We start from the raw sequence: 27513 nt of genomic DNA, 5'->3' as shown, positions 1-27513 counted from the left end.
GGAAGTGTAGTGGATAGCAAAGAAGGTTATCTCAGATTACAACAGGATCTTGATCAGATGGGCCAATGGGCTGGTGTGTGGCAGATGGAGTTTAATTGAGATAAACACAAAGTGCTGCATTTTGGGAAAGTAAATCTTAGCAGGACTTATACACTTAATGGCAAAGTCCTAGAGAGTGTTACTGAACAAAGAGACCTTGGAGTGCAGGTTCATAGCTCCTTGAATGCAGAGTCATAAGTAGATAGGATAGTGCAAAGGCATTTGGTATGCTTTCCTTTATTGGTCAGAGTATTGATTACAGGAGCTGGGAGGTCATGTTGTGGCTGGATAGGACATTGGTTCAGCCACTTTTGGAATATTGTGCGCAATTCTGATCTCTTTCCTATCGGAAAGATGTTGTGAAACTTGAAAGTGTTCAGAAAAGATTTACAAGGATGTTGCCAGGGTTGGATAATTTGAGCTATGGGAAGAGGATGAATAGGCTGGAGTTGTTTTTTCTGGAGCATCGGAGGCTGAGGGGTGACCTCATAGAGGTTTACAAAATTATGAGGGACATGGTTAGGGTAAATATTCAAGGTATTTTCCCTGGTGTGGGGGAGTTCAGAACTGGAGGGCATAGATTTAGGGTGAGACGGGAAAGATATTAAAGAAACCTAAGGGACAACTTTTCACGCAGTGGGTAGTATGTGTATGAAATGAGCTGCCAGAGGAAGTGGTGGTAGCTAGCACAATTGTAACATCTAAAAGGCATTTGGTTGGGTATATGAATTGGAAGGGTTTTAAGGGATTTGGGCCAGATGCTGGCAGATGGGGCCAGATTGGGTTGGGATATCTGGTCAGTATGGACAAGTTGGACCAAAGGGTCTATTTCTGTGCTATACATCTCTATGACTCTGTGACTCTGTTAAATTCTGGCCATCCTGCAATTCATTAATATAAGTGCTAAATAACGGAGGACCCAGAACTGGTCTCTGTGGCATTCCACTAGTTACCTGTTTTCAATCTGTGGAAAAAAATAAACCTGACTCTTTCTCTCTCCTGTGTGCTAACCAATCCTCAACCCATGCCAATCCATTACACCAACACCATGAACTCCGAACATGTGCAATAACCTTCTCTGTGGCACCTTGCAGTAAAAAAAATTGACTTTAGCTTCATAAATTCCGCCGATTCCGACCCAAGTGCCAATTTCTATGCGTCCGAAGAAGACTTATCCCATCAGACTGAGCTGGATTGGGATGGGAACCCAAATAGGAATGAAATGCAAGTGAGCCGGAATAATGCTTCCGCCAGCCCCCAATACCCCCGCTCAGCTCATCGGTACAACATTGAGCGCAGGCAGGAACCGATTGAAGACATGTTCGCACTATTACAGTACTGGATTATTACTTTATCGAATTGTTACAGTACTGGATTATTACTTACAGTACTGGATTATTACTTTATCGAATTGTTACAGTACTGGATTATTATCTACATTACTGGGTTACTACTTTATCAAACCGTGACCTTGTGTGAAGAAAAAAAAGAGACCTGAATATTGATAACTAGCCGAACCGTAAAACTATACGTAATTATCTCGCAAGAATTTATAGAATCGAACAGAATTACAATTGGAGCAGAAACGAATTTCAGCGTCACACCATTTCTTCACTATTTTCAACACAATTTAGGGCAAATCGAGACCTTAAAATACATTTCACCTTTGTTCTCTGCCCCCGGGTCCGAAACAAAAGGAAATCCAATGGAATCCATATGACCACCCTGATTGTTAATGAACTGATTTGAGCTTATCCAAATGATTCACCCAGCTCAGGACACAGAGAAGCTGACATTCAATTAGCCCGAGCTGGCAGCTGTTATGAAAGAGAATCCCCAACAATAAAGTGCATTCATCAAGTAGTATTTAATCAGCGGATTAGATACAAATATCTTAAAAGTCTGAAGAACTCTGAGGTTGTGAACATACTCCTTCCGCTTCTGAAAGGAATTATCTGTAAATATATACCAGGACTATCCTTAAAAGAGCGGTTGCGTTTGGGTGGGCAACCTTCTTCTTGGGACCTATTGCCCCCGCATTATAAGGAGCGCTAATTCCTACTTGAGACAAACCAGCCAACGTTATATTTACTCTTGGTGGCGAAAATATTACAGAGAAAACAGGCTTTGCATTTAGTTACAGGTTGGAAACAGACTAAAGATTAACGTTAGTTTTGACACAAGTTCAGGTCAAATTGCAGGCAGATCCAAATGGGAATTGTCAGCGCACAGTTCGTCAATACTGATAACAAGCGGGGTACCAATGTAAACTGAGAGACAACAATGCACCTAAACGGAGTGTTGGAGCGACCCTCCGCCAGCCAAAACTATTGACTTACTTTTAAATTACTCACAATAGCCACCCGAGACCTTTTATGTCTCTCTTCACCCTGTTGCCCTGACAACCTGTCATTGACAGGTAAATTGTATACAGAGCAAACCCGGGTTCTCGCATCATTGTAAATAAAGGATAACACCGCCTCGTCATTAGAAACGCTCAGCCCTTGTAAACTGGCTTACAACGGAAAATGCCTTAAGCCCCTTAGCAGCGTGTGGGCATTGGACTTAAGATGCAGCCACTCAGTTTAGCTCTAATTGTAGTGATCACTTTAACTTTTGTTAGCTTTATTTACCTTGTGGGACAGATACTAGTGTCTGCTGCGGTTTAAACATGTGCAGCAAGTAAATCGTTTTCAAGTAAGGTGCTGCTTTCTAAATGTAAAAAAGTTCAAGTTATCACTAATTTGGTAAACACCCTAATATACATATAGGTCCTTTCTTTTGTCCTAATGAAGTACATTGCGCTGCGTTCATTGTCTCCAATGCAAGTGACTACCCTCCAGTTTTAATGTGTACTCAATATGATTCATGCGATGTGGTGGCGAACCGCTTCTCAGTAAAACTTGCCTCATTACCAGGGGTATATTTCCTTCCAGAGAAGAGGAATTTAAAACTGAGAGCTTAGTAGGAACAATATCTGCCATTTCAGCAACAAAAACGAAAGAAAAAAATAAACATTTAAGGAGAAAGTGGATGCATAAACAATTGAAAAAAATGCAACTTAGAGCTCAACGGCTGCTTCTCACGGATAAACTAATTAACGATAAATCCTATTAAATCATTAATTAATGTGTAGACCTTTCAATAGACTCAAATAAACGACCTAACCAAGCACTTGTTGGCACACATGTCTGACTTGAAGGAGATTACTAGAAGCGTCTCCTTGAGACAAGGTTCCCAGTAATTGCTTTACAAGGACATCTCTTCATTTTACAATGCGTTCCCCAACTGTCCTTTAACAGAATGCTCGAATATATCTCGCAACGGGCGCTGGCGGATATTTCGACCAATAAAGCCGTTCTCTCTGCAGTGTACTGAAGCTGATAGAAGTTTGGATATTTAATATTAAGATAGGGCAGTAACAATGAAAAGTTCAAAAACGGTACAATAATGATGCAAATAATCCTTATTGGGTCATTAACAGTTGCCAGCACCGAGCCATCACTGAACTGTAATCCTCATTTGCTTGTTGTGGAGACCTTGGTAAAGTTTTTCGATTGAATGGGGAATTCTCCAGAGTGCTCCACTGGACAAATGTGGGTGTGTAAGAATGCAATTACTGACTTGGTATCCGACAAGATTGTATTTATAAATACATCTGCACTTTAGCTTAGCTGTTTCGATGTAGCTACCCAGACCTTTACACAAGATGTACTTGGTTCCACCCCCTATTTTAAGCGATAGGGTATGTTCCGATACATTATAACAGCTGCCGAGTATACAAGAGGATTGAGTTATAATTTATGTGGCAAATAAATCGCACATTAGTAATCTGTATTTATGGAGGATGTTCAATTGTCCGATCGTGTTCTGTCTGAAGAAACTCCACTCTAATCCGTATCCGTCCCTCCCCTCCACCCCCAGACATTTATTTTTAATCAATGAGACAGCTGGGAGAGACAAAGATTGGTCCAAGATTTATAAGGACCACTTTGCCCAGAGGCGCCACAAGAGCTGCAAGTCACTAGGTGCTCCAAGTCACTGGGAACAGCACCTCAGGTTAGCGGAAATCTGGGGAGCGCCAGTCCGGTGGGAGGCTCCCGGAGTGTTTAAGGAGGTGCCTGTGAGTGGATGTGAGCTAATGCATGAAGCTCAACTCAACGTCTGTGATCGCCAGCGCTGGGGGGAGGTCTACTTCAGCAGCTGAAGATTCACCCTCCAAACAACGCCTTACCTGCAGCAGCCGAGTGTTCCCCTTCTGGTGGACTGAGGGAGACCTCTCTCTCACCATTGGCAGAACCAGGAACTTTCTCCAAAATAAAAAGAAATCCATTGTAGCATCGTTCCTGGAAGCAAATCCCGGAAGCTGAAAGCTCATTAAGCAAGAAAAAGTGAAGCGTGTAGAAACCGAATTCTTGTTTTTGGTGCCGGAGTCCCCGAGGTTTGTGGTCATTATTTAGTCGGTGATCATTCATGAGGTTGCACAGCTCGGCCAGCAGCGCGATGGATGAAAGCTTGTCTCCGTTTGGGAGCCTGGCCAGGAGTTCGGGGAGCGCCTCTTGCAGGCTCCACAGCATAGACGCAATCTTAGGATTTACCAAAGAAGATTCCGTTCTCCATTCGCCCTTCACTTCCCACAGAAACTCCAGGAATGTGGAGGAAGCGGGGAAAAGCAACGCCCGGGATTGTTTCAACCGAATGTCAAACTTGAAGCATGACCAGGAGAACTCGGAGACTTTGGGTGGTAAGAGCGTGTTCTCTTGTTAAAAGCATGCTGTGCTGCAAGTTAATGTTAATGCAAGGGTAACGGGGGTGAAATCTGCCCCCAAATACAACTGTCCACTTGTACACCTAGGTGTCAATGGTCGCAGTTTTATTCTGTTCTGGAGTGGACTGTCCATTTAACAACAATGGCTGCAATTGCAAGCATTGAAACTTTCATCCCCTCATTGCCAGTCTCTATTATCATTTAAAGAGTTATGATAAATGCTGCAACTTGAGGTTCTTGTGGTGCAGTGGTAGTGCCCCAACCCCAGCCAGGAGGCCCGGCTTCCAGTCGTCCCTTCTCCAGAGGTGTGTAAAAGCATCTCTAAACAGATTGGGTTAGAAAATATCTCAATGTTGTAAATTAGAAGTGGGTTAACAAAAACAGATGAAGTAAAGATGTCATACTCTTCTGTTCGGGACAGATCATTTCTGTACAAACAGCACTAGCGAAGCTCTCCGTCCTCCGGATATTGTGAACAGCAAGCAACAGGAGAATAATGTGATAAACGCGGACCAAGCCAAGAAGAAACACAGGAGGAACCGAACAACATTCACCACCTACCAGCTTCATGAGCTTGAGAGGGCCTTTGAGAAATCCCATTACCCAGATGTCTACAGCAGAGAGGAGCTGGCCATGAAAGTTGACCTTCCTGAGGTTCGGGTGCAGGTGAGTTATCAGTGTATTCTGTGTGTCTGTGTGTCCGTGCTCTCTCCTACCAGCCGCATTCTCGGATCTTGCTCCGTACCCTTCCCTCACCAACTAAGTTTTTCGATTTGAAAATAAACCGTTCGATGTAAACACGAGCTGGGAGCGGGACACGGTGATTTACCCCCCAGGGACTTGGCCTGCCTGACAGTTACTGCCTCTCGGGTAATTTCTGAGCTGGGTTCTGGAAGTTAATAACTGAGCAGCCGCTCAGTTCTTCAGCATTGTCTTCAATTGCCAACAAGTCACTGCGTAAAGTTAGTATCTCTTCATGTGGGGCCTGGGATGAGAGGGCTGTTTCAGGATAAGAGATGAAGTAAATTCTTTGATGAGTCAGGGGTGATTTCCTTGAAGAACGCATAACTGTGAAAGACTTTGGCCAGCTTGGCACTGAGAGGTTGTTCCCATTGACCTACGGGATCTAGAAGGTGTGTATGTGAGGGGGAGGCTGGGGTCCACAGTCTCAAGCCCAGGAATCGAACTGTTTAGGAGAAATCTCTTCGCTGCAAGGATTCTGAATGGTTGGAATTGTCTACTCTGTCACGGAATACATTCCTAGCTGGAATAGACAGAGTTCTCTCCGGACAGAGGGATATGGCAAACAGTTACAAAAGTTGAAGCAATGATCTGCCAGGGTAGAGGGGCCGACTGGTCGCCTTCCGCTCCTATTGTGATCTATATGTTCAAGATGAACTTTAAAGTACACATACACTTCCCATCAAATCATGTCTTGTTATTTAATGTTATAATTTCAAATATCGTCATTCGTCTTAATGACCCCAAAATGGTAAATTATTCCCGATTTTAAAACCGGCCTTCAATACATTAAGAATGCATTTGTATCTAGTTCCAATACCAAAAGCCAAATCCATCAGGATGCATTCTGATTTTTGATTTCACCTGATCTCATTTTATTTTTGTGACATACTGTTTGTGTCAGCCTGCATCAATTTACTTTATCAGTTTGCTTGTTACTTCTAAATCAATCCTCACGTTTATTATTAACAAAATGCGCCCTTGTTCCATACCTGAACATAGATTATATTTGATTATAGCCTGAGTATTGCATCAGGAAGTATCCCGTTTGTTGAATCTGGATATTTCTGGATCTTGGGTAAAAAACTGGTTCTCGATGTGCATGTAACTCAGCCAGATTAGGGAGATTTAAACAATCCATGGATAAGCACATGGATGATAATGGGATAGTGTAGGGGGATGAGCTGAGAAATGTTCACAGGTCGGCGCAACACTGAGGGCCGAAGGGCCTGTTCTGCACTGTATTGTCTTATGATCTATGATCTGTTAGATTCTATGCACAACTTTAAGCAGAGAAAGCCCAGTTGGAATGGCAGCTTCTTTGAAACAATTTTATCGATGCTGGGAAAGAAATAAAAACGGAAAGAAGTGCGGATGCTTTAAATCCGAAACAAAGATAGAAATAGCTGGAAAAGCTCAGCAGGTCTGGCAGTATCTGTGGAGAGAAATCAGAGTTAACGTTTCGGGTCCAGTGACCCTCCCTCACAACGCAATGTTTTACCCAGAGGGTGGTTTTTGTTTCCGGGAAAAAATACGCTGGAAGAAATGTTGCATGTGCTTCTTATTGGAGTGTGCCCAATGTAATGTTTACGATACGATTTAGTGGTGATGTCTGATAATGTTATACATTAAACAGATCAGCACCGTGACGAGAAGACTCTGGGCATGCATGGCCAATTAGTCAGTGCCTGTGGGTGGAAGCGAAATGCCAATTGGCCTGTGTCCAGCTTAGTTTATTGATTCAGATTTGCAGGAACTGCCATCTAAAGTTTTCTCACCGAAGAGAGTGCAGAATACGCGCGGTTTCTGTTCAGCCCGGACTCATTCGGCTTGCCACCTTAACGAACCTTTTCTCCTGCTTGGCTCGGCAATAAAAACATGCGTCGAGTTTGGCAGGTTTTAAACGGCAAGGAGAAACTCTGAAATTTATTTCATATTTATTGAAGATCCTGCTACCTTTCAGACCAATACTTCAGAAATATCACGAACGCACGTTGTATAGGGGTAAATGAAAGCTGATCATCCTCGGCAAAACTATAAGACCCATGCATCTTTCATAATATCGTATATTTTGCCTTTAAATTTGATGCAACAGACAATTTAAGGGCGGTAAATGATGCAATCCAATTCATGATTAACACACAAAAGGACGCGACATTAACAGAAGCAATGGATCAAATCTGCTCCGCAAAATACAAATGATGTAGTGCGATAGAAGTGTCACATAAAATTCATTAATCATAGAGTCATAGAATTTTACAGCATGGAAACAGACCCTTCGGTCCAATTTGACCATGCCGACCAGATATGCTAAATTGATCTAGTCCTATGTGCCAGCATTTGACTTATATCCCTTTGAACCCTTACTATTCATGTACCAATCTAGATGCCTTTTAAATGTTGTAACTGTACCAGCCTCCACCACTTCCTCTGGCATTTCATTCCATACACGCACCACCCTCTGCATGAAAAAAGTTGCCTCTCAAGTCCCTTTTAAATCTTTCCCTTCTACAATACATTGGTATTGCCGCAATTAGTTTGTTCAAATTGGAGTTTTTGTTCAAAGTGCGATTAGAACTTTTTTTATACAGCGGGGTAAGAGTAATCGTGTAGAGCTGATAGTTTTTTAAAAACTATCAGTGGAGTTTGAGTGCAGTTTGTTCCTCTCTTCCCAATTGCGAACTCTTGAGCTACAAAGCGATCGTTAACAATATCGGAGTCTTGCTTTTCTTCCTGTTCTCTTTGAAACAGTTTGTCACACGAACTCTTCCACCCAAATCACACGCAATTTTAACCTGCCCTTTCCGTTGGATGCAAAGGCGTAAGCAACTTGCTCGGGACAAGGGGCAGTAGGCTGGATGATTAAAACCAAACTATCATTATTGTATTGCTTGACATTTCCGACCATGCAAGACCCTTCCAGACTCGACTGCAAAGTAAATGTTGATCAGGTAAATTGTAATAGATTGAAATCAATCTCGCCCATGAAAATAGCGAAGAAACAGGAATCCAATTGTTAAAATCCATCTCTTACACTAAATATATCTCGCTTTCCTCAGTCTAAGTTCTGGCATTTGGATCTAACCAAAAAAAATTGAAATTCGAAGCAAATATTTCCACGGCAACTTTGCTTGCAGGCACTAAATTAGGCATCTATGCAGGCGAAGGTAGTTTGTCTTTGCTGATACCCGGTCCCTAAATATAATCAAAACTAAAAATCACACAACACCAGGTTATAGTCCAACAGGTTTAATTGGAAGCACACTAGCTTCCAATTAAGCTAGTGTGCTTCCAATTAAACCTGTTGGACTATAACCTGGTGTTGTGTGATTTTTAACTTTGTACACCCCAGTCCAACACCGGCATCTCCGAATCATAATCAAAACATTTTTAAGAAATGGATTTTTGTGGGGAGAAAAGTAAGCTATGGAGCTATGTAAGCTGGTTGATAACCTTACTAAACATTTCAGTCACATTAAAACTTGTAAAAGTAACGAAGACGGGTGCAGTAGTTGCAATTCGATTTTTTTTGTAAAGGAAAAATGCGCTCGAAGCAACATTAGGCCTTCACCAGCGATCTGGTTAGGTTCAGGTCGGATTCCTGAATTCCGTGCAGTGTCGTGGGTATTCGACGGATTAAAAACCAACAATTGTTTATGTGCAGGTAGCTGGGATATTGTTCATTGGAAGTGACTCTTTGGCAGCATTTTTCATTGGAATATGTAAGGTATGTGCAAACAAGACAGACCCTAAAGAGTCTGCCCAATAAACGCACATGCAATTATTGCTGCGTAAATCATGCAGCAAATTCGGGACCAGCAAAAGATCCTGTGAAACAAGAGCAGAAATTGTTGGAGAAACTCAGAGGGTTGACAATAGGGTCACTGACACGAAACATTATCTTTGTTTTCTGTCCACAGATGCTGTCAGACCTGCTGAGTTTCTCCTCCAATTTCTGTTTGTGTTTCAGCTTTTGTACAGGTCCCATAAATTGTGAATTAATTGCTTTTCCGTTTAGCCCCTTGAACTAGAGTTAGCTGTCAACTTCTCCGTGAGTTCCAAGACATTGCTGTGTTCGTTTTGAAAACGAATTAAATTCACAGCAGAAAACCGAGCGCTTGTCTTTCTTTTTTAAACAATCTGCATCTTATATCTCTGTTAATCCAATCTTTCTCGCCCTCTCTTCTATTTTTGCACTTTGGATTGACTTGATAGTGTGGAAACAGGCCATTAGGCCTAACAGGTCAACACCGACTCTGTGAGGAGCATCCCATCCAGACTCGCCACCCCTCATGTCACTTGACTAGTGATCCAAATGCTAGGTCAATATTTTGGTGCCATAAGTTCCAATAGCAGTTGATTCCTGAAGTGACAGGATTAAACATGAAGAGATACTGGATCAGTTTAGGCTATATTCACTAGAATTGTGAAGAATGAGAGTGGATCTCATAGAAATCTATAACATTCTAACAGGACTAGACAGATTAATGCAGGAAGGATGTTTCCAATGAAACCAGGAGTCCAAAACCAGGCGTCCCAATCTCAGGATGCATGTTAGGCTATTTAGGCTAAGAGGAGGAGAAAGTTTCTCACCCAGAGATGGTAAGCCAGTGGAATTCTCCACCACAAAAGCTGTTCAGGCTAAAACATTAAATGTTTTCAAGGAGGAGACATAGATCCTAGGGCTAAAGGGGTGAACAGACATGGGGCAAAGATGGAAACAGGGTACTGACTTGGATCATCAGCCATGATCATATTATAGTGGAGCAGACTGAAAGAGCCAAATGGCATCTCCCTGTTTCTATTTTCTATGTATCTATCACACTACGGCACCATTACCACATTGTGACCAACATTGTTGTAAAAACCTGTCTGGTTCACTAATATCTTTTAGGTGACTTGATTTGATCTACATGTGACACACAGTAATGTGGTTGATTCTTAACTGCCAATTTGATTTGGGCAATTGCCAGCGATGCTCATATCCCATGAATAAAAAATATATTTATCCCTAACAAATTCTCTAAGTTTCACACTCTGCAAGTTACCCATCAAATAATGCCACTTTAAGAAGATTAAAGCAAGTTTGCTAAACCTGATGAAGTGTCTGGTTTGATTATGTACACACTTTTGTATCAGACCTTTAAGTGATTATCTGCACATTCAGCCAGATATAGTGACAAGTTGAAAGAATTATAAATATTCTGTAGGTTTCAGACTGAGATGAGCATCAACAGTTTCACTCAAAATGCTGCAAATCTTTGAAATTCTCTATCTCAGAAAGTTCTGGATATTCCAGCGCTCAACACCTTCAAGAATGAGAGAGAATTTTGATGTCTCAGGGATGTAGGGAATTGGGAGTAAATTGACATTGAATGCAAGATCACCCAGGATTGTATTACATAATGGGGCAGGTTTGAAGATCCATATCAATACTGATCTTATTTCCTGTGGGTTCTGATATAGTTTCATACATAATTGTGCAATGTTTTCCCAAGATCAGACTGAAAATGCACATAGAGGACATTGTTTGGTCATCTGGGTGCTTTTCGTCATTTATATAAATATATAAATGACTTGGATGTGAGCATAAGAGATATAGTTAGTAAGTTTGCAGATGACACCAAAATTGGAGGTGTAGTGTACAGCGAAGAGGGTTACCTCAGATTACAACAGGATCTGGACCAGATGGGCCCATGGGCTGAGAAGTGGCAGATGGAGTTTAATTCAGATAAATGCGAGGTGCTGCATTTTGGGAAAGCAAATCTTAGCAGGCCTTATACACTTAATGGTAAGGTCCTTGGGAGTGTTGCTGAACAAAGAGACCTTGGAGTACAGGTTCTTAGCTCCTTGAAAGTGGAGTTGCAGATAGATAGGATAACGAAGATAGCATTTGGTATATTTTCCTTTATTGGTCAGAGTGTTGAGTACAGACGTTGGGAGGTCTTGTTGCGGCTGTACAGGACATTGGTTAGGCCACTGTTGAAATATTGCGTGCAATTCTGGTCTCCTTCCTATCAGAAAGATGTTGTAAAACTTGAAAGGGTTAAGAAAAGATTTGGAAGGATGTTGCCAGGGTTAGAGGATTTGAGTTATAGGGAGAAGCTGAACAGGCTGAGGCTGTTTGCCCTGGGCTGTCAGAGGCTGAGGGGGTGACCTTATAGAGGTTTATAAAATCATGAGGGGTATTGATAGGATAAATAGACAGTCTTTTCCCTGGCGTGGAGAATCCAGAACTAAAGGGCATAGGTTTAGGGTGAGAGAGGAAAGATATAAAAGAGACCTAAGGGGCAATTTTGTTATGCAGAGGGTGGTACGTGTCTGGAATGAGTTGCCAGTGGAAGTGGTGGAGGCTAGTAAAATTGTAACATTTAAGAGGCATTTGGATGGGTATATGAATAGGAAGGGTTTGGTGGGATATGGACCGGGTGCTGGCAGGTGGGACTAGATTGAGTTGGGATATCTGGTCAGCATGGACAGGTTGGACCGAAGGGTCTGTTTCCATGCTGTACATGTCTATGACTCTATCTCAGCTCAACCATCTGTAATGAAAAAATTGAATTCATTTTGTTATAATCATGGAATTAATGCTTGAATGGCTCTAAGGTCTTGACTCATACTAAGCTATCCAGAAGACCTTTCCATGTGCTTATTCTTGAAACTGTTCTCCTTGCCCTTTGTCATTAACCTTCCTTTCACCAATTTTACCTATGTCCCAATTATGAGCATTCTGGAAAATCTTGAATTAATGCCCCAGGTTAATAAATCATAGGCAGACAGTGTGAAGAAGGCATTTACATGCCTCATTCATTGGTCAGAGCATTGAGTATACGAGCTGGGGCATCATATTGCAGCTGTATAGGAGGTTGGTGAGGCCACCTTTGGAGTATTGTGTACAATTTGGGTCACCCTGCTATTAGAAGAATATCATCAAATTGGCAAAGATGCAGAAAAAATTTAGAAGAATGTTACCGGGATTGAAGGGTTTGAGCTGAAAAATGTGTTGCTGGAAAAGCGCAGCAGGTCAGGCAGCATCCAAGGAGCAGGAGAATCGATGTTTCGGGCATAAGCCCTTCTTCAGGAATCTACGTCGATTCTCCTGCTCCTTGGATGCTGCCTGACCTGCTACGCTTTTCCAGCAACACATTTTTCAGCTCTGATCTCCAGCATCTGCAGTCCTCACTTTCTCTTAGTTGAAGGGTTTGAGTGTAAGCGATTGAGAAGTGACCGTATAGAAGCTTATAAAATCATGAGGGGTATAGATAAGGTAAATCACAGACATCTTTCCCCTGGGAAAGGGAAGTTCAAAACTGGAGGGCATAATTTTAATTTGAGAGGGGGAGGATTTAAAAAGGTCATGAGGAGCAATGTTTCACACAGAGGGTAGCTCTTATATGGAATGAACTGCCAGAGGAAGTGGAAGATGCAAGTATAGTTACAACATTTTAAAACACAGTGGACAGGTATATGAATAGGAAAGATTTAGAGGAATATGGCCCAAATGCAGGTAAATGGGACCAGTTTAGTTTGGGAAACTGGACAGTGTGGACAAGTTGAACCGATGGATCTGTTTCCGTGCTGTATGACTCGATGATTGTAATTTCCTTCTATTTTCTTTTGATGACCAATTCCTTATAAACCCAATGGCTCTTCTTTCTATAGCTGAAATGTGTTAGGTTTCTCACTTATGACTTTGCTACCATGCCGTAGCTTTTATTTTACACGTCTAGATGTTGAGGTTTTCTGTATGTTTACTGCTACTCCAAAGATTTGATTTTGTTTTATTCACTTGTGGGATGTGGGCATTACTGGCTAGCCAACATTTATTGCCCGTTCCTCGTGGTCCTTGAAATTATGGTGGTGAGCCATATTGTTTTAAATGCCTAGGTCACTATTGCCTGAGTTTGCTCTGCTTCACCGTTAGATATTTTTCCAACATTAAACTCTCAATAACATTTTTCCGCTTCCAATATGCAGAATCTAATAAGTGTCTGGACCAAATTTCGTCTTCTCCTATTGATTTGTCAATTTGCAGATTTTATCTAACTTCTCTTGATTTGGCCTCTTGGCTCAATTTGTGTGCTCCCATTGTTTTCCTTTCCATCAGTTTTAGGAAATCAGTTAGCAAGCTTTTCTCTTTTCCAAAATCATGTTCCTTTTATTTTGGGACAAGGGCAGCAGATGAATGGAAGCACCACCATCCACAAGTAATGCACACTCACAGGAATGGGAGGAGGTCATTCATCCCTTGGAGCCTGTTCCACCATTTTATGAGATCTGTGGCCTAACTCTATAAACCTGCCTATGGCCTGCATTCCTTAATATGTTTGCTTAACAAGAAAAAATTTCTATCTTAGTTTTAAAATTATCAACTCATATAGTATCCACTGCTGTTTGTGGAAGAGAGTTCCAAACATCGACACACTTTCATGGAAGTCCCTACAGCATGGAAGGAGGGCCATTCAGCCCATCAAGTTGACATCGACACTCCAAAGAGCATCCCACACAAACCCCTCTCCCCACCAAACCTATAACCCTGCATCTCCCATGGCTAATCCATCTAGCCTGTACATCCCTGGGCACTAGGGACAATTTAGCATGACCAATCCACTTACACACCTTTGGACTGTGGGAAGAAACTGGAGTACCTGAAGGAAACCCACACAGCCAGTTGCCCAAAGTTGGAATCAAACCCAGGTCCCGGGCAATGCAAGGCAGCAGTGCTAATGACTGCGAGGCAGCAGTGCTAACCATTGCACTACTGTGCCACCCCTTTGAATATTGAAGTGCTTCTGAACATCTGTCCTGAAGAGTCAGCACTAATTCACAGACTATGGCCTCCAGTTGTCCTGACTTGGAATAATCCCAGCATTATTCTCACAACTCCTACCTGAACCACACATACTGCGGTGAGTTTGCCAAGGCTCACCACACTGTCTGAAATGCAATTAGGAATTTACTGGAGATTTTGGCCCCCAATAGCTACAATATATAAGAGAATGAGTTCCTGATACTTGGTTGCATTATTTGATCAAATATTGATATTAGATACAGTTTGTATATTTTCTAGATCACATTTGTTCAATTATGCAAATTTCACAGACGACATATAATGTAGCAGTAAGTTTATGTTTAAATTCTCTATTTTGTTTGTATCACTAACAACAATTCACAATTGACCATATGAACTGAAGGTCATTTCCTGATCTGACCAAGGTCTGAAATAGTATGAGCTAACCTAAAGAAAGCAATCACACACTAGTCCAGCTGCTTATGATCAACAGCATAACTTTAGTACATTGCAACATTAGGTTGCAAAGGATTTCAGGTGATCCCTTGGAATCCAGGACAATCCTACATTTACACAGTGTTTACTTAAATCTACCAGGATTGCCAACAATCCAAACTTTAGTCTTTGAATATTTTCTGGAGGTATTTCGGTGTGCCTGAACATAGCTGCCTTCTGGTTATGAGAATTTTAATCAGGACCAAACAGTATGAGGAAAGATTGGAATCTTGTCAACTATACTAAAAAAAATCTCTTTACAAGTAGTAACATATATAATCTCAAGTATGAATACAAATGAAGTGCAATTCTGCTTAAGATGTAAGAGAAAACACACAGTTGAAACCAAGTAGAAGCATGTCTCCAGGACAGCTGCATTGTTGAGTCCCCACGAAGGCCCAATATCCTCCTATTAGACAATTAACTTATAGTTCTTGTTATAGACAGTTCCCATCTGATTTCCATTTTAAGTTCTGCATCAAATGCTGAGAACATCTTTGGCTTTGTATCTTTCTCTACTGGAAGCCATAGGAACTATTTTCATTAAAAAATATGTTTTTAATTTTCTATGCTGAATTAGCTGATCTCAGCCAGGAAAAAAAGGGTAAAATATCAGCCCCAGGAAACATATGAAACATATTCCTAACAGTCAACCTTTGAGGGGGTGGGGGAAGAATAATAAGTTGAATTCATTGTATTGCAAATTTTGTTTCATTTCAGGTATGGTTTCAGAACAGAAGAGCCAAGTGGAGGAGGCAAGAGAAACTGGAAGCCAGTGTAATGAAACGTCAAGATTCACCCATGCTTTCCTTCAACAGATCGTCACAAACTTCTACCATGAGCACTCTGAACAATAACTTGGCACTGGACCCTTGGCTCACTTCACCAATATCCAGCTCATCCACATTACAAAGCCTTCCAGGTTTCATGACCACAACACAAGGCCTACAGAGCAGTTATACCCCTCCACCTTTCTTGAATTCCTCAGCCATGAGCCACAACCTGCAAAGTATGGGTGCAACTACCTCAACCTTCCAGTGTGGGACACCTTATGTGGACAAGTTTCCTTTGGAAAATGCAGAACAAAGAAACTCCAGTATAGCTTCCCTAAGGATGAAAGCCAAAGAACACATCCAATTCATTGGGAAAAGTTGGCAGACAATCTGAGAGAGGTGGTGGAGATTATAAAATGAGAATTCTATTAACAATCCTTAATTGTTTAAAATGCTGATCACAAGTTTTAAATTGGGATGTAGAAGGGTCACATTAAATGTCAGAGCATCAGAAAATTTCAGAACTATTTTGAAGAACTTATCTTTAAACATGTCGTCTTTTTTATTTTTGTACATTTGTTGACAGTGTATTCATTGTAGCTGCAATAAATTTGCTGTGTAGGGCATGTAGTTTCTTAAATTAATACTAAATGAGCCATAACTTAGTACTTTAAACCATTTTAATATTTGCAAGGCTTTACAAAAATAATCTGAAGAAAATTTTGCATTTGACCATTGAGATGATTCACATCTGACCAAGATAACACAACTGTTTTCATAACTATGGCAATAAATGAATTGTTTATTAATAATAGAATATAAGCATTTTTACATCTAAGAAAATAAGGCATCTATATTATTTCAATCTAGAATTTCTTCATTCCTGATAACAATGAAATAAAGGCTAGCCGTGCACTTGCACTGGTCCAAATCATAAAATCATTCAGTGGAATAGATAATAAAGAAAGGAGGATTTTCATAATTGAATTTATATAATTACATTTTTGACATTAAGGCTTTTTATTTCTTAATGCATACATTTGTTTCTTCAGCCTTTCCCCTTGCTCAATTTATGGTTGGTTTTAGATACAGAGATGTAGAAGTCTTCAAATACCTGACCATTTGGTCAATCTTTGTGTATAACTCCAGACAGTATGTGACAACAGCATCACAAATAAGCTTCATCTTAGCCTTTTGTGACATACACTTTTGAGTAAGGGTCATTGAATTGCAATCAGATTAAGAACCTTGTCTATTTTTTTTTCAACTCTTTCTGCCAGGAGTGCTATGTCCAATGATATAGCTGTTAATTAATTACATTAAGTAATGCAACCAAATTGAAACAAACATGGAACATTATGAGTCCATATGGCTCAGTAATATTCATGGTAGTGCATTTATCTCTAAGGGAAGAATAATAGGTACCTATTAGCAGTTAGAGCAGAATGTTATGCAGTAGTTTACTTTCAGGCCACAAAATGCAGTGAACTTTACAGGAATTTGTGGTTTAGTATCAAATGCTTTTGTGATCAGATCATTTTTTCATTTCAAAATGTGGAAAGAAGACTAAAGCAGAGAGAATATTATTAAAAACAATCTTGCATGATTTAAGATTAAATTTATATTAATCGTGTGTACAGTTCTAGTTATCAGGCCACTCTAATGAGCTACAGAGATTCAGAAATCATGGGGAACAAAATTCGATATTGACATGGAGATCTGAAATGGCCAGTAGTAAATTGGCCAACTATCATATGAATGAAGGGACATGATTACAAAATCTACTACTGGCCATTTTTGTCCACTGCTACATTTGAATTACATGCCACTAAATGTGATTCTATGTCCATTGTTGGTAATATCTGTTATACATAAGTTTTAGTTAGTTACATGTAAGTCAAATGCAAATGTTTGCATTCTTAATGGTGGTAATTTCTTAATACTGTAGAAAATCTGAAATTGTTGTCCTGCTTTAAATTTGGTTACATCTTGCAACCCAGATTCAATTACTATTAAATATTTATTTTTTACGTTTGGAAATGTCCATTGTCTAATGACACATCTAAATTCGTCAGACAATTGTAAATATGTGTACCGTTGTTAATAGCTAGCTACTTTCACTTGTGTGTTCACTAATATATTATGTGTGGTCTATTAAAAAGAACAAAAGAGAGAACTTGCAGTTATATAGCACCTTTTATGGTCTCAGGATGCCCCAAAGTACTTTATAAGTGTAGTCGCTGCTGAAACGCAGAAAAGCAGGCAGTTCCAAAACTGTAATAGAATAAATAACCACAGCATCTCATTTTAGGTAAGTTTTGAGATAAATCTTGGCAAAGCAGAATATGGATTCTACTGCTATCACTTCAACAGCACTGTACCTGAGCTTAAAATCTCATATGTTTATTCACAGGATTTGGGTGTAACTGGTTAGATCAGCTTTTATTATCCATCCCTCATTGTCCTAAGGAAAGGTGGATGAGCTACCTTTTTGAACTTCTATTGTTCCTGTTGTGCATGGGGATTGGAACGGCAATAATGTAGTGGTAATGTCACAGGACTAGTCATCTAGAATCCCAGGCTAATGTTCTGGGACATGGATTCCAATCTCATCATAGCGGATGGTGAAATTTGAATTCAATAAAATTTGGAATAAAAAACCAGCCTAATGACAATATTGTAAACATTGTTGGCTATTGTAAAAAAGAACTCATCCATTTTGCTAATGTTCTTATGGAAATCTGTTTTCCTACTTGTCACTCCAGATGCACAGCTATGTGGTTGATTCTTAACTGCCTCTGAAATGAACTAGCAAGACACTCAGGTAGCACCATGAATGGACAATAAATGCTTGCCTCACCACTGGTGACCATGTGCCATAAACAAATTGTTGAAAAGGCACACCCACAGGGGCTACTATGAAGGGATTTTTCAGGATTTTGATCTAGCTACAGTGAAGGGACAGATGTTTTTCATTTATTCATTTACAGGATATCAGTGTTAGTGGCCAGGCCAGCATTTATTACTAATCCTTAACTTCCCAGAGGGCAGTTAAGAGTCAACCACATGATTGTAGGTCTGGAGTCACATAGAGACCAGACCAGGTACGGATAGCTGTTTCCTTCCTAAAGGAACATTTGTGAACCAAATGAGTTTTTTTAATGACAATCAAAAATCATTAGTCTCTTAATTCCAAATTTTTATTGAATTCAAATTCTACCATCTGCCATAATGAGATTTGATTCAGCTTCCCAAAGAATTGTTTGGATCACTAGATTAATAGTCTAATAATAGCACCACTCAACCATAGATATATGTCCAAGTCAGGATAGTGTGTGGCTTCAGGAGGCATCTGAAGGCAGTGGTGTTCCCATACATCTATTGTTTTTGTTCTACTAGGTAATACAAGGTACAGATGTGAAAGATGCTGTCAAAGGAGATTTGGTGAATTGCTGCAGTGCATTTTGGAGATGGTATTCACTGCGATGGAAGAAATGAATGGAGAGTCAATCAAGTGAGTTTCTTGTATTGGATGGTATTGAGTTTTTTTGTGTCCAAGCAAGAAGACAATATTCCATCACACCCCGACTCCTGCCTTGTTGGCAGTGGACAAACTGTGAGCAATCAGGAGGTGAATTGGTCACTGCAGAGATCCCAGTTTCTGACTTGTTTTGTATCCATAGTATTTATTCAGCTGGTCTAGTTCAGTTTCTGTTCAATGATAATCTCCAGGATGCTGAAGCAATGGTCATATAATTGAATGTCATAGGGAGATGGTAATTGCTTAACACTTGCATAGCACCAAAGCTACTTGCCACTTATCAGTCCACTTCACTTTCAACAACATAGTCTACAAACAAACCAACGGCACACCCATGGGATCTCCGCTATCAGGATTCATAGCAGAAGCAGTAATGCAAAGACTAGAACAAACAGCCCTACCAACCATCAAACCAAAAATCTGGGTTCGCTACGTAGATGACACATTTGTCATCACAAAACGAAACAAGATAGAAGAGACATTTAACATCATCAACAACACCCTCACAGGCATAAAGTTCACCAAGGAGGAAGAAACCGACAACAAACTCGCATTCCTGGATGTCACAGTCGAAAGAAAGGACAACAGAGAACTACAAACCTGCGTCTACAGAAAACCGACAAACACTGACCAATTACTTAACTACACCAGCAACCATCCCAACACACACAAATGAAGCTGTATCAGAACACTATTCCAACAAGCCACCACACACTGCAGCACAGACGAACTACGCAAAACAGAGGAGAACCACCTATACAACGTATTCAAGAAGAACGGACACTCAAATAATAGTGCGCAGATTCCTCAAGAACAAACCACGACAAGCAGACCAAACACAGCTAGAAACCCTAACCACCTTACCATACATCAAAGAAGTTTCAGAAATGACAGCCAGAATACTAAGACCCTTCAGAATCCTAGTAGCACACAAACCCACCAACACTCTCAAACAAAAACTAACAATCTTAAAAGACCCAGTATATCCCATGGACAAAACCAACGTCATGTACAAACTTCCATGCAAGGACTGCCACAAACACTACATAGGACAAACAGGCAGAAAGTTAGCCACCAGGATACACGAACACCAGCTAGCCACAAAAAGACACGACCCTCTCTCCCTCGTAGCCCTACACATGGATGAAAAAAGCCACCATTTTGACTGGGACAACACATTTATCCTGGGACAGGCTAAGCAAAGACATGCCAGAGAATTCCTAGAGGCCTGGCACTCCAACCACAACGCCATAAACAAACACATAGATCTAGATGCCATCTATCAACCCCTCAGAAAACGGACAGGAAATGACATCACCACAAACCCCAGAAACCCCATCCAGGAGAAAGATATAAATAGAAAGCAGGAGACAACAGCTTCGCTTCACTTGGAGGTCGCCACTAATGATGTTATCTAGCCAGGTAACGAAACGTCTGGATATCAAACCTACAGCTCAGTGAGCAAACCTATACCCTAAAACTTATCAGTCCATGTCCCAGTGTTGTCTGGGTCTTGCTGTAAAAGGCCTTTTTCCTTTTGAATATTTTAATGGTCATTTACTGCTTCGGTATCTGAGTGGTTGGACACTTTCCTGAGAACCTTATGGAGCAATAGAATATGATGACATGACAATCATGACAATCTTCCTTGTTGCCTGATATATTTCTAAGCAGTAGCATCACATGATGGAAATCCCATGGTTTCCCAACTGACAGCAGTTTTCTGAGAGCACCATGATTCTATACATAGTTGAATGCTGCCTTGATGTCAAGGGCAGTCTTTCTCATAAAATTCTTCTTGAATTCAGCTCCTTTGGCCATGCTTGAACCAGAGTAGTAATAAGATCAGGAGCTAGTGGCCCTAATCGAACTATAACTGAGCATCAGTGAGTAGGTTATTGAGTAAACAACAAATCATAGCACTGTTGACAATACCTTCCATCATTTGCTTATGTTTGAGAGTATGCTGGGATAGTAATTCACCTTGATTTTTCCTGATTTTTTTACATATGCTATACCAAGAATTGGCCACATAGCCAAGTAGATTTCAGTGTTGTATCTGCACAGGAACTGCTTGGTGAGGGGTGCAGCTAGTTCTGGAGTACAAACCATCAGTACTGTTGTTGAAAACTTATCATGCAGCATCCAGTGATTTCAGTATTTCTTGATATCACATTGAATGAATCAAACTAGTTGAACATTGGAATCTGAGAGTTTGGAGCTCTCAGGAAGAAATTAAATGGATCATCTACTCAGCACTTCTGCCTGAAGATTGTCGTGAATGCTTCAGCCTTGTCTTTTGTATTAATGTGCTGTGCTCCTCTATCATTGAAAATGGGGAAGCTCCTCTCCGTGTTTGCTATTTAATTGTCCACCACCATTCGTGGCAGGCTATGTCTGGACTGCAAAGTTTAGATCTCATCTATTGGTTATGGAATCTTAGCCCTGTCTTTTGAATGTTGTTTCTGCTGTTTGGTATGCATGTTATGGGGTTATTGTGTCACCAGTTTCACAAATCATTGTGAGGTAAACCTGGTGCTGGTTCCACATGCCTTCCTACACGTTTCATCGAACCAGAGTTGATCCCCCGGCTTTATAGCATTGGTAATCTAGGGATATGTTAGGCCATGAGATGACAGATGGTGGTTGAATGCTGATGACAAACTACAGTGTCTCATGGATGCCTGTTTCTTCAGTTGGTGCATTTGGCACCCAGTCCAACACTGGCACCTTCACATCTGGTTGAAACCTATCCTATTTTAGTACAGTACCAGTGTAGCTTGACATGGTGGAGGGAATCCTTGACAGGACTTCATCTCAACAATGACTGTTTTGGTCACTTGAACTAACTGTGTCATGGGCATTTGCATCAGTGACATGTTGCTTGGTTTGAATAAGATTAAGTAGGTTGTTTCCTCTTATTCATGCCTCACCACTTTCAGTAGACCTAGACTAACCGCTCAAGACTTTGGTCAGTTTGGTCAGTAATGGTATTGCTGAACTACACTTTGAGATGGACATTGAAGACTCCATCAGCATTACATTCAGTGGCTTTGCTACCCTCTGTCAGTTCTATATGTGATGAGGGCCATCGAGGGCCAAAGGGCCTGTTCTGCATTGTATTGTTCTATAATATGGAGGTGTAATGACTCATCAGTAACAGGGGGATCATAGATGGTCATCAGCATATTTATTCCTTGTTTATCTTTGAACTGATGCAATAAGTCAGCATGGAGTCCAGAGTCAATGTCGAGGACTCCTGGATAACTCTGTCCTAACTGTAAGCCACTGCCATCACCTCTGATAGGTCTACCTTGGATGAGGGATGGGACAGACTCAGTGAAGGTGGTATGATTCAGAGGGTATGGCTGTCAGGTTTTTGCTGGTCTAATCTGTGGGGCAGCTCTTCTCATTTTGACACAAGCTGCCAGATGCTTGTAAGGAAGATTTTCCAGCATCAATTGGGTTGTTTGCTGTTCTCATTCCTGGTGCGTAGGCCAACGTTGGATCATCCATCTGATTTTAATCCTTTTTTGACTTCTCTTTAGTACTTTGATATAAATAAGTGATTTACTCAGCCATTTCAGATACCATTTAAGAATCAGCTGCATTTTTGTGGATCTGGAATGACATGTTCTGATTTTTGATTTGATTTGTACTCAAGTACAAAAGTACAGAAATACAGAGAAAAGTGTATAATGTCACCACACAAGGTGCCATCTTAGGTACAAGTACCTAGGTACAGAACCTTAAGAACATGGTAGAAAGTAGGAACAAAGTTAAAAGATAAACATTGCAGAAATTATAGTGTAGCATAAAACATACAAAATAAGGTTACAATTTACACATTGCAGACCTTGTTAGTTTTAAGTAGAAAATAAAGAAATAACACTGGAAGTTCAAACATTACAGTCTTTCTTAAGTGTCTAGCCACAGTAGGACCACACTTCAAGAAATCACCTTGTGACCAGAAGTCCACATGAGGCCACAACGGGCCAAGAGACTGCCACACCAGGCCGAGAGACCACCACACCAGGCTGAGAGACCGCCATAGCAGGCTGAGAGACTGCCATGCCAGGCTAAGACACTGCCACACCGGGCCGAGAGACTGCCTTGCTGGGCCAAGAGACCATCATGCCAGGGCGTGAGATCACCATGCCAGGCCGAGAGACTATCACACCAAGCTGCAAGACCGCCATGCAAGGCCGAGACATTGCCACACCAGACTGGGGGAGACAAGCAGGAGGCTGGAAGAGCACAGCAAGCTATGCAGCATCAGGAGGTGAAGAAGTCAATGTTTCGGGTATAACCATTCTTCAGGAAGTCCATCGTGCCAGGCTGAGAGGCTGCCACACCTGCGTTGAGTCTGAGGCTAGTATGCCATGACCCGGAGATGAAGGAAGACAGAAACATGAAAGCAAAACACAAAAGGGAAGAAAAAAGACCGATGAAACAAAAGGCAATGGACAAAATGGATGAGCTCATCAAGTCATCTAGACTCAACATGTTAGCTTGCTCGCTCTCCATGTGTGCTGTCTGACCCACTGTGATCTCCAGCATTTGTTCTTTTCAGTATGCATTCCAGCATTTGCACTAATTTGCGGTTATGATGAGGATTTTGTTCTACTTCACCAGCTAGAAGGAAGAGAGAAAGTGATACAGATACACAGGCTGGATGTTTCTGCTTTGTTGCCACAACCAAGGATGTAGCCACCAGCCAAGGAACCAGCCAAGTGGTTATCACTCTGCTGAGCCCTTCTGAAGGTATCACTTTAGAATATATAACATAGAAAAGTAAAGCACAGAATAGGCCCTTTGGCCCACGATGTTGTGCCGAGAATTAGTCCTAATGTAAAATAAAATAACTTAACCTACGCACCCCTCAATTCACTGCTATCCATGTGCATGTCCAGCAATCGCTTAAATATCCCTAATGACTCTGCTTTCACCACCACCGCTGGCAATGCATTCCATACATTCACAACTCTCTGCATAAAGAACCTTCCTCTGACGTCTCCTCTATACCTTTCTCCTAATATCTTAAAACTATGACCCCTCGTGCCAGTCAATCTTGCCCTGGGGAAAAGTCTCTGACTATTGACTCTATCCATTCCTCTCATTATCTTGTAGACCTCGATCAGGTCACCTCTCTTCCTCCTTCTCTCCAGAGAGAAAGGTCCAAGCTTAGTCAACCTCTTCATAAGACAATCCCTCCAGTCCAGGCAGCATCCTGGTAAACCTTCTTTGCACCCTCTCCAAAGCCTCTGTATCTTTCCTATAGTAGGCCCAGAACTGAATATTCCAAGTGTGGCCTCACCAGGGACTTATAGAGCTGTAGCAAAACCTTGCAGCTCTTAAACTCAATCCCCATGTTAATGAAACCAAAACACCATATGCGTTCTTAACAACCCTATCCACTTGGGTGGCAACTTTGATGGATCTATGTACTTGAACATCAAGATCCCTCTGTTCCTCCAAACTGCCAGGAATCCTGTCTTTAATCCTACAATCGAGTTTGATCTTCCAAAATGCATTACTTCGCACTTATCCAGGTTGAACTCCATTTGCCATTTCTCAGCCCAGCTTTGCATCCTGTCTATGTCACGCTGCAGCCTGCAATAGCCCTTGATGCTATCAACGGCACCTCCAACCTTTGTGTCATCTGCAAAGTTACTAACCCACCCTCAACTTCCTCATTCAAATCATTTATAAAAACTACAAAGAGCAGAGGCCCAAGAACAGAGTCCTGCAGGACACCACTCAACATTGAACTCCAGGCAGAATACTTTCAATCTACAACCACTCTCTGCCTCTGTCAGCCAACCAATTCTGAATCCAGATAACCAAATCTCCCTGTATCCCATACTTCCTGACTTAATGAATGAGCCTACCATGGAGAATCTTATCAAATGCCTTTCTGAAGTCCATAAACACCACATTCACTGCTTGACCTTCGTCGATCTGTTTTGTCACCTCCTCAAAGAACTCAATAAGATTTGTGAGGCATGACCTACCCCTCACAAAGTCATGCTGACTGCCTTTAATCACGCTGTGCTTTTCCAAGTAGTCATAAATCCTATCCCTCACAATTCTTTCCAAAACTTTGCTGAGCACAGATGTAAGACTGACTGATCTGTAATTGCCAGGGATTTCCCTATTACCCTTCTTGAAAACAGGAACAGCATTTACCTCCTTCCAAATCTCCGGTACGACTCCCATGGAGGGTGAGGTGGCAAGGATCTTCGCCAGCTGCTTAGCAACCTCCTTTCTCACTTCCCAGAGCAACCTGGGATAAATCTGGTCTGGCCCTGTCGACTTAGCAATCATAATGTTTTCCAAAATGTCCAACACATCAACTTCATCAATTTTGATCTGGTCAAGCTTGTATCCCAGCTCCTCAAAGTTTTCATCCACAACAAGGTCCCTTTCCTTATTGAAAACCGAAGCAAAAAACGTATTTAGGGCTTCCCCTATCTGCTCAGACTATTCCTGATTGGCCCTACCTTCTCCCTGATCATTCTCTTATTCCTCAGATATAAGTAAGATACCTTTGAGTTCTCCCTAATCCTTCCTGCCAAGCCTTTTTTGTGCCCTCTCCTGGCTCTCCTCAGTGCATTTCTGAGCTCCTTTCTAGCAAGCCTGATATCCTCTCAAGCAGTGCTAGATCCTTGTTTCCTCCACCTTTTGAAAGCTGCCTTCTTCCTTTTGATGAGAAGCTGCTCTGTTCTCGTTATCCAAGGCACCTTAATCTTATCCCTTCTTACCTGTCTCAGAGGAACAAATTTGTGCATCACTCACAACAACTGCTCCTTAAACAGTCTCCACATGTCTGCTGTGCCCTTACTGTGGAACAATTGCTCCCAGTCTGTACTTCCCAACTCCTGTCTGATGGTGTCATAATTTCCTTTTCCACAATTAACTATCTTCCCTTGGTAACTGCTCCTTTCTCTCTCTAAGGCTATGGTAAATGTGAGGCAGTTATGGTCACTGCCACCAAAGTGTTCTCCAACCGCGAGATCTGACACCTGTCCTGATTCATTGCCGTGCACCTAATCCAAAATGGCCTCTCCCCCATCGGTCTGTCTACATACTGAGTAAGGAAACCCTCCTGAATACACCTGACAAAAACGACTCCATCTAACCATCTGCACTTAGGAGGTTCCAGTCGATATTGGGAAAGTTGAAATCCCCCATAATAAAAACTCTGCTACTTTTGCATTTTTCCAAAACCTTCCAGCCTATGAGTTCTTCAATCTCTCGACTGCTATTAGGGGGTCTGTAGAAAACCCCCAATGAGGTGGCTGTTCCCTTACTGTTCCTACCTTCCACCCATACTGACTCAGTAGACAAACCTTCCTCAACAATCTTCGTTTCTGTAGCTGTGATGCACTCTCTTATTAGCGATGCTACACCCCCTCCTCTTTTTCCACCCTCCCTGTTCTTTTTAAATGTTCTAAACCCAGAACATCAAGCAACCATCCCTGCCCCTGTGAAACCCTGTAGCCACAAGTATTGATCCATGCTCTAAGTTTATCACTCTTATTTCTGACACTCATTGCGTTAAAGCAGACTCAATTTAATCGAGCCCTTTGTTTCATCGCGTGAGAAACCTTCCCAATAGATTGGCTACATCTTGTCACTGCCCTGTCTGCAACTGCCCCCCTCTCAGATATGTGACTCTGATTCCCACCCCCCTGCCAAACTAGTTTAAACCCTCCCGAGCCACACGAGCAAATCTCCCACTCAGGACATTTGTGCTGCTCCAGTTCAGGTGCAACCCGTCGTTCATGTACAGGTCCCACCTTCCCCAGAAAGTATCCCAATGGTCTAGGTATCTCAAGCCCTCCCTCCTGCACCAGCCTTGCAGCCACATGTTAAGCTGCATTCGCTGACTGTTCCGCATCTCACTATCTCGTGGCACCGGTTGCAAACCTGGGATCATTACTCTACTCGTCCTGCTCTTCAGCATCCAACCTAACTCTCTATAGTCACTTTTCAGATCCTCAATTTCTTTCCTCCTGATTGAGGAGCCCTCCTGAGGGTATCACTCTGCTGAGCCCTCCTGAGGTTATCATTCTGCTGAGCCCTCCTGAGGCATACCAACAGGTCCTGGTTGGTTTTCAATCAGGGAGAAAGTGAGGACTGCAGATGCTGGAGATCAGAGCTGAAAATGTGTTGCTGGAAAAGCGCAGCAGGTCAGGCAGCATCCATGGAACAGGAGAATCAACGTTTCGGGCATAAGCCCTTCTTCAGGAATGAGGAAAGTGTGTCCAGCAGGCTAAGATAAAAGGTAGGGAGGAGGGACTTGGGGGAGGGGCGTTGGAAATGCGATAGGTGGAAGGAGGTCAAGGTGAGGGTGATAGGC

The 27513-nt window shown here is 41.7% G+C and overlaps 1 protein-coding gene across 1 annotated transcript; it reads left to right on the top strand.

The window, feature by feature from the left end:
* The first annotated feature begins 4025 nt into the window (after positions 1 to 4025).
* On the top strand, positions 4026 to 17803 carry rx3 (retinal homeobox gene 3). The gene is made up of 3 exons (XM_043701285.1): positions 4026 to 4783; positions 5229 to 5473; positions 15555 to 17803. Exons 1-3 carry the CDS (start codon positions 4513 to 4515, stop codon positions 15999 to 16001), a joined length of 963 nt encoding a protein of 320 aa, XP_043557220.1. The 5' UTR covers positions 4026 to 4512; the 3' UTR covers positions 16002 to 17803.
* Positions 17804 to 27513: the final 9710 nt, after the last annotated feature.

This window comes from Chiloscyllium plagiosum, chromosome 1, assembly GCF_004010195.1.
Source record: "Chiloscyllium plagiosum isolate BGI_BamShark_2017 chromosome 1, ASM401019v2, whole genome shotgun sequence".
NCBI lineage: Eukaryota > Metazoa > Chordata > Chondrichthyes > Orectolobiformes > Hemiscylliidae > Chiloscyllium > Chiloscyllium plagiosum.
This window is presented reverse-complemented; position numbering and strand designations above follow the sequence as displayed.

Bases quoted from the DNA above. Each gene is read 5' to 3' on its own strand.
- rx3 (XM_043701285.1), top strand. From the start codon at position 4,513: ATGAGGTTGCACAGCTCGGCCAGCAGCGCGATGGATGAAAGCTTGTCT. The intron at 4,784-5,228 runs GTAAGAGCGTGT...TGTTCGGGACAG, and splicing joins GAACTCGGAGACTTTGGGTG to ATCATTTCTGTACAAACAGC. The intron at 5,474-15,554 runs GTGAGTTATCAG...GTTTCATTTCAG, and splicing joins TTCCTGAGGTTCGGGTGCAG to GTATGGTTTCAGAACAGAAG.